General features: G+C 36.9%; 4 protein-coding genes and 1 non-coding gene across 10 annotated transcripts; 3 read left to right on the top strand and 2 right to left on the bottom strand.

Annotated features, from left to right (window-relative positions):
* Positions 1-680: 680 nt before the first annotated feature.
* On the bottom strand, positions 681-2,370 carry LOC108858777 (WD repeat-containing protein 26 homolog). Its single transcript, XM_018632650.2, has 4 exons — positions 2,272-2,370; positions 2,058-2,165; positions 1,330-1,980; positions 681-1,246 (listed from the first exon to the last, which is right to left on the bottom strand). Exons 1-4 carry the CDS (start codon positions 2,368-2,370, stop codon positions 1,085-1,087), a joined length of 1,020 nt encoding a protein of 339 aa, XP_018488152.2. The 3' UTR covers positions 681-1,084.
* Positions 2,371-3,938: 1,568 nt separating this feature from the next.
* LOC108863146 (pyruvate kinase, cytosolic isozyme) lies at positions 3,939-6,685 on the top strand. Its single transcript, XM_018637472.2, has 4 exons — positions 3,939-4,094; positions 4,337-4,609; positions 4,839-5,300; positions 5,608-6,685. Exons 2-4 carry the CDS (start codon positions 4,352-4,354, stop codon positions 6,418-6,420), a joined length of 1,533 nt encoding a protein of 510 aa, XP_018492974.1. The 5' UTR covers positions 3,939-4,094; positions 4,337-4,351; the 3' UTR covers positions 6,421-6,685.
* A 156-nt stretch (positions 6,686-6,841) lies between these two features.
* Positions 6,842-7,653, bottom strand: LOC108859953 (uncharacterized). Its single transcript, XM_018633853.2, has 2 exons — positions 7,491-7,653; positions 6,842-7,359 (listed from the first exon to the last, which is right to left on the bottom strand). Exon 2 carries the CDS (start codon positions 7,326-7,328, stop codon positions 6,906-6,908), a length of 423 nt encoding a protein of 140 aa, XP_018489355.1. The 5' UTR covers positions 7,329-7,359; positions 7,491-7,653; the 3' UTR covers positions 6,842-6,905.
* An 810-nt stretch (positions 7,654-8,463) lies between these two features.
* Positions 8,464-12,229, top strand: LOC108856503 (probable LRR receptor-like serine/threonine-protein kinase At5g63710). 6 transcript variants are annotated; one of them, XM_018630316.2, is made up of 10 exons: positions 8,464-9,026; positions 9,499-9,624; positions 9,703-9,832; positions 9,903-9,974; positions 10,079-10,222; positions 10,311-10,376; positions 10,463-10,533; positions 10,611-11,096; positions 11,183-11,577; positions 11,639-12,229. In XM_018630316.2, exons 1-10 carry the CDS (start codon positions 9,014-9,016, stop codon positions 11,978-11,980), a joined length of 1,845 nt encoding a protein of 614 aa, XP_018485818.1. In that variant the 5' UTR covers positions 8,464-9,013; the 3' UTR covers positions 11,981-12,229. The 6 variants fall into 6 exon arrangements, with proteins under 6 accessions (XP_018485818.1, XP_018485819.1, XP_018485814.2 ...); XM_018630317.2 differs by having other exon boundaries at positions 8,468-9,026; positions 11,660-12,229; XM_018630312.2 differs by lacking the exon at positions 8,464-9,026 and adding an exon at positions 9,032-9,053.
* Positions 12,230-14,269: 2,040 nt separating this feature from the next.
* Positions 14,270-14,371, top strand: LOC130495415 (U6 spliceosomal RNA). Its single transcript, XR_008934685.1, has one exon. It is a non-coding gene; the product is annotated as a U6 spliceosomal RNA (small nuclear RNA).
* The last annotated feature ends 478 nt before the right edge of the window (positions 14,372-14,849 follow it).

Below are 14,849 nucleotides of genomic sequence, written 5' to 3'. Positions count from 1 at the left end.
CCGTTCTGTTTGATCTGTTACGGGTGTAGGTAACCTGTGTGCGGATCAGCAGATTTGAAAAATATAAGAGGCAGTATATTTTAGAATGCAGAGTAGATGTAAGTCTGTCGAATTTAAACCGTGGATATCTGTCAATTCACAATTTTTTTAAAAAAATAATTTTCTATAAATAATAATTAAAGTTATGAATATAAATAAATTTTTGAAAAATAGTAACAAAAATATATAAAATGATTATTTTATTACTTTTGATATTACATGTGGATTCCGCGGGTTACCCGCTAATTTAAACGGAACAGAAGTGGATAAACCGATAGATCAAATGGTAGAATTTTTGAATTAAAAATGATTCAATCTGCAGCAGGCGGAACGGATCAACCCGTAAACCTAGCACTATTTACATTTCACAGTAGAGGCCTAAAATAAGGTTTCTTGAATGTAATATAGCATGGGCCTTTTGTAACGTTTCATATCTTGTCAGTTTACGGCCCATGTATATGTTACGGCTTATTAGTGAAATGAGGTTAAGTGGAGTGTTTGCTAAGTAAACCCTCTCCATGATCTTCCGTGGCTAGGGCTTTTAGGCGGTCCTCAAACTCACAGACTTCGATCGATTCAAGTTAACATTTAACCAACTTCAAATAAAGATTCTATTGAAAGTTCATTACTAAACCAAGAGAGTCAGAGAGAATAAGAGTTACTTAAGAGAAGAAGTGAAGCATCAACAATAGGGCAAAACTGTTCTCAAATGCAATTTTTTGTTTCTGTTTCTCACGATTAGTAATCAAAACTCCAGCTCTTATCTTACTTATATTGTACTCCAAGGCAGAGCCGGTCCTAGAACATATAAGACCGGAAGCAAAACAAAACAATTGTGGCTGAAGCTGTATCAACTGCTCATCGAACCCGCGAACTGAGAAACATGAGATATGTGAGCGTTACCACTAGACTAAGGAGGACGTTATTTTTATGGCCGAAACTTATTGATAAAGTAAACGGCCGCAAGCAACCGCTTCATTCGCTTCATGCCAGGGCCGGCTCATCACTCGCACATAATGAATCAAACTTGCAGCTGAAGTCATCATCACTCGTCGTCAAGTCCCCAAATCCGGATGGTTTTATCGTCACTCCCTGAGGCCAACATATGAAGATCAGTCGGGTTCCAACTCACACAGTTCACAGCTCCTCCGTGTCCTGACAGTACACAACAAGGCTCCCTCTCAAATCCTCTGTGCCATATGTATACCTGCAACAACAACAACAGAGACAACACATCACTCTCCATCTCTCCCGCTCTCTCTCTTAAGTTCCATTCTTAAATGTGTTTACCTGAGAATCCTCACTCCCACTGGCGATGAAATTTTCATCATAGCCACCAAAGCAAGACCTGATAACAAACCTCCTACGCTTGTGGCCTTTGAGCTCGGAAACCTTACATGCTACTTCCCCTCCGCCATCAATCATCCAGACTTGGATCTCCTGTGTGATGAGATTGACTAGAAGATACTTGCTGTCTCTCGAAAACGAGAACGAGGTAACCATGTTGTCCACCACAATCACTTTCTCATCATCTCTAGCTTCTCTATCAAACAGCGAGATCTCATTATGCTCCTTTCCCACGCTTACAAGCCACTTCCCATCACTCGTCATAGCTACCTCAGAAAGCTTATGTCCGCTTCGTCCTTGCACGTGCTCAATCTCGCTCCCATCTAAGTTCCACAGATAGATCCGCCTGTCTGCCATCGCGCCGATTATACCTGAACCGTCATGGAGCCATCCACAGGAAACGGAACCAACATCAACTGTTCCGTAGGTTTGAAGGCATTGTCCTGAAGGTCCAACATCCCATCGCTTGATGACTTCGTTTTCTCCACATGTAACGACTTGTTTATCGTCAGGACTCCATAAGACTAGTACAACTGGCTTCTCGTGTCCCTCAAGTTTATGCTTCCTCGAAAACTCTCCTCCCTCTGCATTGATCTGGAGGTTAAAAAAAAAGTCAATCAATCTTTAATAGAAGCTAAAGCAAGATAAAGTTTGGTTTAATATATACATACCTCCCATATAATTGCTGAGTTATCCTTAGAAGAAGAAGCCAAGTATTTGCCATTATACGAGAAAGTGCTTGATGGTGGGGTCGAGGAGATTGACGCCAGAGAGGCTATCTAAGTCGGTAGCGATGCCGTTATAAAAAACCAAGGGAGATGAGTGTATCAGTGATTATCCTAACGAGGTCGGTCTTTTTGACGAGACCTTTGGAGCCTATCGTACCATCCATCCTGCATGCAGAGTGTCAAAGAAATTCAAATCTTTGAGCTTTCTTGCAATCAACTTAAGCATACAGTATACATACATAGAGAGGAAGATCATCTCTTGTGACTGACACGACACGGATGATAACAAACAATCTATGAGAATCATACCCCTTTGACAAGTAAACGATCAATCGAACTTAAAATCAGCAAAAAACAAACTAGACTTGGATCGCAAGAAAGCTCATTTTTCGTGAAAACAACCTAACAAGTTGCGAAACAGAGAGAGAGAGAGAGGGTTTTAGGAGGAGAAGATTCAATCTTACGGAAGAAGAAGCAAAACCCAGTAAGAAAGTGATCGGCTTTAGCGATCGTAGGCTCAGAGACGAAAACGCGAAGCTCAGGAAGAAAAAGAGGAGAGAAACCTCTACACGTGAACTGAAAATATAGACTGCAAACACGTAACTAGTTTGTATGTACTTATGTGGGGACCAGAAGACTTCTGTATAATCCACAAAAAAAAAGGAGAGAAACCCAAATGTGATTTCACTCTCTTCCATAATTATATTTTCTTCTCGCGCTCTGCTTTTGTGTTTTGAGGCATTTGTGTAACTCTTGCTGCCTGGTTATTTATATTTAATGGAAGGTTAATATGAAAACTGAATCAAATGAATCCAAAAAGAAGAAAACGTGTTTGCATGTGGATTCTTCAGCCATATGTTTCGGTAAAGTGGCCAAACCAGCATCTACCCGCTTAATAGATTTGTGACATCATAGTGGCAAATTACCCAAAGCTTACTACTGCTTTAAGAGTTGTTTGAGAGGCTTAGTGGAAGGGGGTGGGTTTGTCTCTTTTCTGTAACTCTATGTAAAATTCTTATGATTAGCTGATTGCAATACGTTGCTAAATTTTACAGGGAAGTTTGCTCCCGGTTGCCACTTGCTACACTCTTGCTGTCTCTGAACCACAACTTGAGTGAAAAGAAACTCTGTATTTTATTGATAGAAAAGGTTCTAACATATGTAAAAAGCCACCCCTAACAGATTCTTGGAATTAAGAAACTTGAGATCAACTAGGCGGTTTCATTAATATCTAGTTGCTTTCATTTTTTTTAGAATTCGAATAACTAAATAAGAATAGTCTCCTAGTGTCTCTCTTAAGTTAAAATATAAAGACAACAAATGGCTCCTTGATCATTCCAAAAGTGTCTGAAGGAAAAGAAAAAGGTATTGTTTCCAAGTATGTCTTCTCAATTTTCATAAGAACAGAAAACAAACTCAAGGAACTTATAAAAAAGAAAAGATTGTACCATGGAGAAATATATACTAATAATTCGTAGAATAAAAAAAGAAATGAGCTTCCTTAGTTCAATCAAATTCATGGAACTAAAAAAGCATAAATGAATTCAGTCAACAAGATGTAAAAAAAAAGTTTCAATCCAAAAATTTCTTAAAATCAAAATCAATACTATTAAAACAAAATCATAACACTTGTCTAAAAAAAAAGATAGAAGGCTTAACAAAGAAAAATACGCTTAAGAATAGCACTTAGATCCAAAAGCATATTCTTCCGTTAGAATAATCGTAGTCCTATGTTCACAGCATGTTGCTAGTTAGATAATTAAACTTTCAACAAAAGTTAATTTTGAATAATATCCAGACTTCGAAGGGGCAGACATTTTCTTTGGGAGGGTTTAGTGTTAAAAAAATCCCCATTGGCTAGAATAATTTAAATAATCCACGTGGCATTTACTGCACGCCGTTATAAACTCTCTTCATAAACATTTTCGAGTCGCCGGCAGCTCTCACACTCCAAAAACAGACAGAAGCAGCGTTTTTCAGGTAAGATCCAATCCTCTCCGATCATCTCTTCGTTAGATCCCTCAACATAAATCGTCACCGTTCATCAGATCACCAATAATATCTATTTCATTCCGTTCGTTGAATCTCAAAAGTCCCGTCCTTTTCGCTTGTTTTAAAAACGTGGACTTTTATTAGTTATGATGATCTCTGCTCTCTGATCTGATAAAGTTAGATCCTTTATGGAAGATTGATTGATAGGGTATGTATGATGATAATATCAGGTTGAAAAAAGAAAAATGTCGAACATAGACATTGAAGGGATATTGAAGGAGCTGCCTGATGATGGGAGGACTCCAAAGACTAAGATTGTTTGCACTTTAGGTCCTGCCTCTCGCTCTGTTCCCATGATTGAGAAGCTTCTCAGAGCAGGAATGAATGTTGCTCGTTTCAACTTCTCTCATGGTAGCCATGAGTACCATCAGGAGACTCTTGACAATCTCCGTGAAGCTATGCAGAACACAGGCATCCTCGCTGCTGTTATGCTTGACACAAAGGTTTCATCTTTCTCTCTTACTTTTATGAACTAAGATCATGAATATGTCTGTTTAGGTTGTGTTCCTTACTCCATGAAAAGCTTCAGCCTCTAAATTAAGAAACTTGAGTATGAGGATTGGACATTTTAGTATGAAAACGGAAATAAGATGAAACTAGAACATTTTATTAGTAGTCTTTGTTTACAACGGTTCAGTATATGATGGGGTCATGTTATACTTATTACCACAGGGGCCTGAGATTCGTACCGGTTTCTTGAAAGATGGGAACCCTATACAGCTCAAGGAAGGCCAGGAGATCACTATCAGCACCGACTACGAGATCAAGGGTGATGAGAAGACGATTTCCATGAGCTACAAAAAGCTGCCGGTGGATGTGCAGCCAGGACACACCATACTATGCGCTGACGGAAGCATAAGCTTAGCTGTATTGTCATGCGATCCAGAGTCTGGAACCGTACGGTGTCGGTGTGAAAACACAGCGATGCTGGGAGAGAGAAAGAACGTGAATCTCCCCGGTGTCGTTGTTGATCTCCCAACGTTGACCGAGAAGGATGTGGAAGACATTCTTAAATGGGGAGTTCCAAACAAAATCGACATGATTGCTCTCTCCTTTGTTCGCAAAGGTTCGGATCTTGTTAATGTCAGGAAAGTACTTGGTTCGCATTCCAAGAGTATAATGTTGATGTCAAAGGTAACAACAACGCTCACACACACACCTTATTTAACACTCCCTCCGTTTTGATTTAATTGTTATTGTAGAAAAAAAAATTGTTTCAAAATAAGTGTGGTTTTAGAGTTTCAATGCAAAATTTATTAAAATGAAATTTTTATTTTATTTTTCTATTGGTTGAAATATGGTTAGACGTATAGGTAATTGTGTTTTTATCTTAGAAATATACAAAATCATATGTTTTGTTAATATGTATGCATAAACTTATAACAACAATTAAAATGAAATGGAGGGAGTAAGTTATCTGATTTTTTTGATTATTTTAAAGGTTGAGAACCAGGAAGGAGTGCTGAACTTCGACGAGATCTTGCGTGAAACAGATGCGTTCATGGTTGCTCGTGGTGATCTCGGGATGGAGATACCGATAGAGAAGATCTTCTTGGCTCAAAAGATGATGATCTACAAGTGCAACCTCGCTGGCAAACCGGTGGTCACAGCCACTCAGATGCTCGAGTCTATGATCAAGTCACCGCGTCCCACCCGAGCCGAAGCCACCGACGTGGCAAACGCCGTCCTCGACGGGACAGACTGCGTCATGCTCAGCGGCGAAAGCGCCGCGGGAGCCTACCCGGAGATAGCGGTGAAAACGATGGCTAAAATCTGCATCGAAGCCGAATCGTCGCTCGACTACAACACGATCTTCAAGGAGATGATCAGAGCGACTCCGCTTCCGATGAGCACGCTGGAGAGCCTCGCGTCGTCGGCCGTGAGAACGGCGAACAAAGCTAGGGCCAAACTCATCATCGTGCTGACGAGAGGAGGTACGACGGCTAAGCTCGTGGCTAAGTATAGACCGGCTGTTCCGATTCTCTCGGTGGTTGTTCCGGTTTTCACCAGCGATACGTTTAACTGGAGCTGCAGCGATGAGTCGCCGGCGAGGCATAGTTTGATATACAGAGGTTTGGTTCCTGTTCTGGCTGAAGGATCTGCGAAAGCGACTGATAATGAGTCTACGGAGGAGATTATTGAGTCTGCTTTGAAGTCGGCGACTGAGAAAGGACTGTGTAACCATGGTGATGCTGTGGTGGCTCTGCACCGTATTGGAGCTGCTTCTGTTATCAAGATCTGTGTGGTCAAGTGAGTTTTGTCCAAATCATCTCATTGTCTTCTTCTCAAGGGTTTATGTTTCAGGGTGAAATAAAGAACATGAAGGAAACAGATGTTTCTGAAAGTGTTTTGTGTTTTTTTTTTGTTTGCATTTCTTCTTTTTTTTTTCTTTTCCTACTTTTAGTTTATAAAGATTTTTTAATGGATGCATGCACTTATTGTTATAGTTTAACTAAACGAATACCACTTTATCTTAATTTTATAATACTTATCATCTATAAGAGAGGTTGTTTTGCTGATTTGTCATTATTATCATAGTATTTCTCATCCTTTTTTATTTTGTTTTTATTTATAGTTCATTGCTAAACACTCTAATGTAAGTTAATTTTGTATTTTCTTACCTAAGTTTCCATTATAAGTTTATAAACTGTGAAAATACCCGATCGAAGTTGAAGTTGAGCCACAAAAAAAAACAAAATTTATCATATTAATCATCTGTAGTTTACAAATCATCTATAATCAAGGCAGAGGAGGGAAAATACGGGAGTGAGCTGAAACGACGGCGTTCTTAATATAGCGTTTGGGATTCTCAGGATCAGGAATCCACAGGATCTCGCTAACGTTAGGCGTTTCTACGAACGCAACCGTGAACTCACCCATCTTCTCCATCTTCCCACGTTTCCCAGCTCTGAGAATGAGCCCATTGTTCCTCACGTACGAGAATATACCATTTGTGAGCTTCACGATGTCCCCTGCCTCGAAGGCGTCGCACTCGTCTCCCCACAGCTGTATGTGAACCGACGCCGTTTCATCCGCTGCCAACGCGATACAGCTCCTTCCGCTCGCCGCCGAGGCGGGTGATCTTGCTTTGTCGAGGATGATGAAACGCGAGTCTATGTTGTTCTGTGCTGCTGGAACTATGTCCTTGAGAAACACGTGCATCTTGTCGGAGATAGCTAGAATCTCCTGTAAACTGGAGAACACAACCACGGTTCAAAATTTATCATTCAGACATTTTATCGAACAGCTGATCTGCAATATTTTTAGTAGCTTTTGTTTCCAAACAAAACCATCGTTTTGCAAACCGAAGTTACAGAAACTTACTCGTTGAGAGAAGAGAGTGAGAGATGCTTTGGAATCGACGATACACCGATGAGTGGAGAAGGCGACGGTAACGAAGATGGCGAAGGTTCAGGCGTGAGTGAGGAGAGAAATCAGTCGTCGGGAGCGCCAATGTATTTATTTTTAAATAGGTAGGGGCAAAGCCGTAAATGTCGAATTGAGTCACCCGCTTATACTTAAAGCCGGTTTAACCGACCGGTTTGTTTCTAATCCAAGTTTTAAAATACAAATACAATGCCTTGGTTCTCACTAGTTCTCACCACTGCAAATTTGTGACTAGAGCTTCCAAATACACTACTTGTAAGATTAGTTCAAATGTTAAGTAAAGTTAAGCTACTTTTAATATAGGTTTAAATTAGTAGTATGTTAGTTTCAAATGTTAGAATTCAAGTATATTGTTTTTTTTTCTTAGTTTTTATTCACTTATGTTGATTCATTTTTTTTTCTTATAGAAAAGAGAATATATTTGTGTTTGTTTTATCTGTGAATGTAGATAAAATTACACTTTTTAAATATACGTTGTAGATTGTGATGATCATGAGATCTTTTGCAGATCGAACAAGAGTCTCACCAAGGTGAAGAATCGTATGACATTACATAAAGGCATGAGCATAAGAACATATTCAAGTTCAAGCATATTTTTATTGGATATTATTTATATAACTGTTCTCCCACATATATTCTTAGTCAGCTTCTTCCTCACGTTATGTTTTTTTTTTGTAAACCTAACTTTCTTTAAATATATCTAACCTTTTCTTGATCCTTTCTTTGATTAGCCTGCGTTTCTTATAAGAAAATGCTTTAGAATTTTATATCCATCAAACTGAATAAAGTTCTCTCAGTTTTTTCTGTTCAAAATATATTTGTGTTTGTATATTATTTTTTACACTCAGTACTGAAGGTGAGTGAGAGATGAGAGGAATATATATGTAACAAAATGCCCCTTTGCATTGCCATCGTACGTCCAGACTAGTGGAATATGATCTGAACAAGTGGAACCTTCTTACACATGCTTCTGACTATTCCTAAATCAAAAGCTCTTTCCCAAATATAATTTACTTCTTAATCAAGCTCGTGTCTAAATGACTGATTCATTCAGATCGTTCTTTATTATTATTATCTTTTGTAGGTTCATTCATCTCAGCTTTTAGTCCCAATCTCAATGAAGTCCCACACTTGCAAAAGAGATCAATCAAAATAAAGAAGCAAGAAAAAAGAAACAAATACACCACCAATTAAGAAATCGAAGATGTTTCAACTTAGTGGGATTCTCTTTCCTTCAAAGCAGCATTTCTTCTTCTTCTTTACATCATATGGATAAAAAAATTGAACAATACCTTTTGTGGGTCCTCTAAAGGCACTAACTTCTAAAAGAGTCATCTTCTTTATATGATTTTTTCTTTCAATATTGTTGCTCCTATTGGCTTCATTATTACACAAACCCTCCATTTCTCTTCTCAACCCATGTTTTTGTTCTCTTGTGTTTAGAGTGTTTCAGCTTATCTATGGCTCACTCAGGTACCAAAAGCTTTGTTATTCTTACACGTTAGTGTTTTTTTCTCCATTTATATATTATTTAGGCTTCTTTGTTTTTGCTTTTTTATGTAATATATTAATTGCTTCTTTTAGTTTCGAGCTACAAAGTATTTGGGTGAAACACAGAGAGATTTTTGAACATCAAAAGCAAAGAGTCAACGACACAATAAGAAAAGTTGTCGTTCTTGATGCTTAAAAGCTTTCATCTTCTTCATGTTTTGGCTTCTAATGAGCTCTGGTGGGAAAGTTATTAGTTGATATGACAATGTTTCACATCAAAAACAAACAAAGCTGTTAGTTATTAATACATAACTTGACCCATGATTCATTTTTTTCCTTTATTTGCTTGTTAATGTTTTGTTAACATTGTTTGATCATAAGGGCTATGTGTTTCTTGTAGAAGAATTAAACTTTCATATACATAACAATTCTTATAATATCTAATAAACTGCAGGGAACGGTGAAAGATTTTGCGATCCACTAAGAAATTGCTTTACATGGAACCATTTGATCTTACAATGCTTCATGATCTTAACTTTTGTGGGGATCACTTCTTCATCAACTCAACCAGATATAGAAGGTAAATATCTATAATTAGCCTTTTTGTATAAATGATCTTTAAGGTATCAACTGGTTTTACTTCTTGTTAATCTGCTAGGAGGAGCTTTGTTGCAGCTCAGAGACTCACTTAAGGATTCAAGCAATCGTCTTAGATGGACACGCGATTTCGTGAGCCCTTGCTTTAGCTGGTCTTATGTCACCTGCAGAGACCAGAGCGTTGTGGCTCTGTAAGTAGTCAAATTTTATTTTCCAAGATTTTTCATTGTGTTGAAACTCATTTTTGTATCAATTTTATAGGAGTCTTGCCTCAAATGGATTCACAGGAACACTCTCTCCATCTATTACAAAACTGAAATTCTTGGTTACACTGTAAGACATCACAAACCATTTTTTTGATTCTCTAAAGATTCCATTAAACAAGATTTTTTTTGTATACAAAACATGATTTTTTTTTCTTGATGCCTTAAATGCAGAGAGTTACAGAACAACAGTATATCTGGTACTTTACCAGATTATCTAGGGAACATGGTTAATCTTCAGACGTTAAACCTATCAATGAACAGTTTCAACGGCTCAATACCCACGAGCTGGAGTCAGCTATCGAATCTAAAGCACTTGTAATAAGTCCACATGAAAAACAAACCTCTTATAAAACCATCTTTGAACTATGCGTTTATGAGTTTCTTTTGGCTTATTGGTTCACAGAGATCTCTCAAACACTAACTTAACAGGAAGCATCCCAACACAGTTCTTCTCAATCCCAACATTCGAGTAAAACAATCTTATTCTTCCTCACGAACCTACTTATATCACAGTGTTTTCTCAGTTTTATAACCACATAGTGTGGTTTTCTTCAGTTTTTCAGGAACTCATCTTATATGTGGTAAAAGCTTGAACCAGCCTTGTTCCTCAAGCTCTCGTCTTCCAGGTTCTTGATTTATTTCTTATTTATCCAACTCATATACTAAAATAACAGAGTTATAAACTAGTATCTATTAACTGCAGTCACGTCCTCCAAGAAGAAGCTAAGAGACATAACTTTAACCGCAAGCTGCGTTGCTTCTGTAATCTTATTCCTCGGAGCTATGGTTATGTATCACCACCATCGCCTCCGCAGAACCAAGAACGACATCTTTTTCGATGTAGCTGGTGAAGATGACAGGAAGATCTCCTTCGGACAGCTAAAAAGATTCTCATTGCGTGAAGTCCAGCTAGCAACAGACAGTTTCAACGAGAGCAATCTGATCGGACAAGGAGGGTTTGGAAAAGTGTACAGAGGTATGCTTCCGGACAAAACAAAAGTTGCAGTGAAACGTCTTGCGGATTACTTCAGTCCTGGAGGTGAAGCAGCTTTCCAAAGAGAGATTCAGCTCATTAGCGTCGCGGTTCATAAGAATCTCTTACGTCTCATTGGCTTCTGCACAACTTCCTCTGAGAGAATCCTCGTGTATCCATACATGGAGAATCTTAGCGTTGCATATCGACTAAGAGGTATTAATTATTACACAATAGCTTCTCTGTACTCATCAATGACTTTAGGTTATTATTATGTGTTGAAGAGGGTTTGTATATTATAGATTTGAAGGCGGGAGAGGAAGGGTTAGACTGGCCAACAAGGAAACGTGTGGCTTACGGTTCAGCTCATGGTTTGGAGTATCTACACGAGCATTGTAACCCTAAGATCATACACCGTGATCTCAAGGCTGCAAACATACTTCTAGACAACAACTTTGAGCCTGTTCTTGGAGATTTTGGTTTAGCTAAGCTTGTGGACACCTCGTTGACTCATGTCACAACTCAAGTCCGTGGCACAATGGGACACATTGCGCCAGAGTATCTCTGCACAGGAAAATCATCAGAGAAGACCGATGTTTTCGGTTACGGTATAACGCTTCTTGAACTCGTTACTGGTCAGCGCGCAATCGATTTTTCACGCTTGGAAGAGGAGGAAAACGTTCTCTTGCTAGATCATGTAAGACTTGAGAATTATCTTTTTTCTTAAGCTTTCTTGCGTCTTAAGTTATAGAAACTAGTGTTGGTTGTGTATGAAACAGATAAAGAAGCTGTTGAGAGAACAGAGACTCAGAGACATTGTTGATAGCAATTTGACTACATATGATTCTGAAGAAGTTGAAACCATTGTTCAAGTGGCTCTTCTATGTACACAAGGCGCACCGGAAGATAGACCAGCGATGTCTGAAGTGGTTAAGATGCTTCAAGGGACTGGTGGTTTGGCTGAAAAATGGATTGAGTGGGAACAGCTTGAAGAAGTTAGGAACAAAGAAGCATTGTTGCTTCCGACTTTGCCAGCTACTTGGGATGAAGAAGAATCCACCATTGATCAGGAATCTATCAGGTTATCGTCAGCAAGGTAAAGTTGAAGGAGGGTTAGAAAGATATTTGAAAAAAAAAAAAAAAACTTTTCATTACATGTATAAAAGATAAACCTAGAAGTGTATTTGAGCTGCTAACTGTATTAAAACAGGTGGGAAACGAAGTAAACACACAAGCTTGGTTTGTGTAATAGATTGGATGATATACATACATATACCTAGCTATGTTTTTGTATATATGAATTGGTTATTGTGGTTATGGTAATTATGGAGGCAGTGCATTACAGTTTCCTCTGTTTTTGGCGCTCGTGATTCTTGCTCTGTTTTAAGAAACGATGTTACGACGCCGTGTCGTTTCATATGATGTCGTTAGACCGTTATAAAATTTTGAGCTCATTTCTTCAAAATTGGTTGGTTTAAAATTCTTTTATAAATTGTATTATCACATATCTCCAAAATATAAACTAGTACACATTAACAAGAATTATGGTTTAATCAAAATAAAAAAAAACGACTAGTTTGTGTTGTACTTTGTGTGCGTTAAATGAGAAAGATGGAGCAATAAATGGGACCGGAGCAGACGTAAGCAGTCAGTGAAAAAGAGTCGTCCTCGTAAACCGGGCTGTTTTTCTCGGTTATTGGTGCTTGGTTTCCGCTGACACCGACATGTCCGGTTCCCAGGTAACTTTGCTCTTTACCCTACGATTCATTCAGAAATGGACGACCCGGATCTTCTTTTTCCTCTTCTATCTGTGACGTGTGGTTCGAGTATTTCGCCTGAGCCTCTCAGACGAACCCTAAATAAACCAAACTCAAAAACCCAACCCAGTAAAAATAAAAATTATCTAGCTCAAACAAAAGGTTGATTAAACTATAAATTAAATGCTGTTGACCAAAACCAGCAAAATACTTAAATATTATTAAAGTACACTTTTAAATTTAACAAAGCTACCAGATCACTTTCATTATGGAGTATGTGATTTGTAATCATACTGTGGTATTGTCTAAAAACGTAAATGTATTGTCTTTTAGAGAGAATACAAATCTTCTTGATTGAAAAGAATGATAATGCATTTATACATAAATAAGACAAACAAATATAATGGTAATGTATCTTCTCTATTAAAAGAGAATTACAGATTTTATCTACCATTTAAAAGTCACATTGGACCATTTCCTAGAAATCACAACTGATATTTATCTATTTGCATAATAATATCATAACAATAATTGTTATTGTAATTTATTATTTTCTTTCCCTAACAACTAAATTAAAGTATTAAAATTTTAATTTTGTTTCTCATTTAAATGGGCCAATTGTTAACAAATTTTAATATATTTCTTATAAGATATACTATATTATGCTATATACATATATATAATTCTCCATTAATGGTAATTTCATTAATAATGTTTTCTATATTTCTATGTTTTGTAAAAAAAATCGATAAAATAACATTTATAAAAGAATGTCAATAAGATAACCCAATATAATGTGATTAAAATGAAAATCCAAAAACTAATATAAATTTGTATTTTAGATATATTTTATTGTGGTCATTTAGATAATCATACAAGTTAATAAATTGTATTAATAAATTTAATAGAATAGATGATTCATTTAAAAAAGGATGTGGCTATCTATTATATATCAAACAAAGATACAAAATGAATATACTCTAACATATAGAAACACGTACAAAATAGTTTTACGACATATCCAAAACAGAAGAAATTATAAATGGTATATTGTTGAAAAAAATAACACCCGCCCAGTCGGGTGGGTTAGAATCTAGTGTTACTTTAAAAGAAAGTTAATTACACAAATGAGATATGATCTACAAGAGGAAAATTTGGACGAACCGACGTGGAGACAAAACCAATGTTTTGTCGTTTTCATAGCAGTTAATTTGAATGTATGTTGCATCACCCCATGTAGCTAACCAAATATGAGCGTTACGTTTTATTGCATGGCGCCTAATAATATATCTGACGATTCTAAACCCGCGACCCCGGCTAGAATTTTTTTTTTTAACCCCGGCTAGATATTGTAAATGGTAGAATGAGAATCATATGAAAAAATGGGAATAAAAATCATTTTGTTTGATAATTGATTCGCAATTGGTTGAAATGTTTTTTGATCGCTAGTAACAACCTACACCATCGCAAAATCATTTATCTAAATTAAATGAATTGTTAAAACAACCTCAGAAATGTAAAAGCATGCAATTATATACGTTTTGGTAGATAATAATTGATGTTTTATTTTAGACTTCGTCACAGGTTCTTTAACTTATAAGTTGACTAGTTGAGGAGTCATAAGTAATAAGTGTCCATTGGGGACATCCGATAAAATTGCAATGATACAGAAAAAATTAGCATAACCCATGCGCCAAGATGATACGCACGAATCAAGAAATATGACCAAATTTTTCTGTAGAAAAAAAAAAAGGTAAAAATCGGGACAGATGTACTTGTCGTTCATTCAATACGTTAGACATTTATACATATATACACACACATCATATTTATCGTTTATATGTGTGTATGTTTATAAAATTGAGGGATTTTTCAACTATAAAATTAATTAAGGTTTACAATTCAAAATAATATGATCATATAGCTAGCATGTATCTTTTGGAGTTGAAGTCAAAATTCAGTCTAGAAATTACAACAACTTAGTTTTTTTTTACAAAATAATAATAATAATAATTAATTACAAACACTCAACCCTTGATTTATATACACACATATGTAAATGTAAAATATGTGCAGATGTCGTTTTGGGGACTTGACAGGGATTTTAAATTAGAGGGAAGATTTCTGTTAGCCTCGGAAATGACGGTTATTAAATATGTATAAGAGACAATTAAACTGGGTATTTTTCAGAAGAAATTGACTTGTATCATGA

Source organism: Raphanus sativus, chromosome 5, assembly GCF_000801105.2.
Source record: "Raphanus sativus cultivar WK10039 chromosome 5, ASM80110v3, whole genome shotgun sequence".
NCBI lineage: Eukaryota > Viridiplantae > Streptophyta > Magnoliopsida > Brassicales > Brassicaceae > Raphanus > Raphanus sativus.
This window is presented reverse-complemented; position numbering and strand designations above follow the sequence as displayed.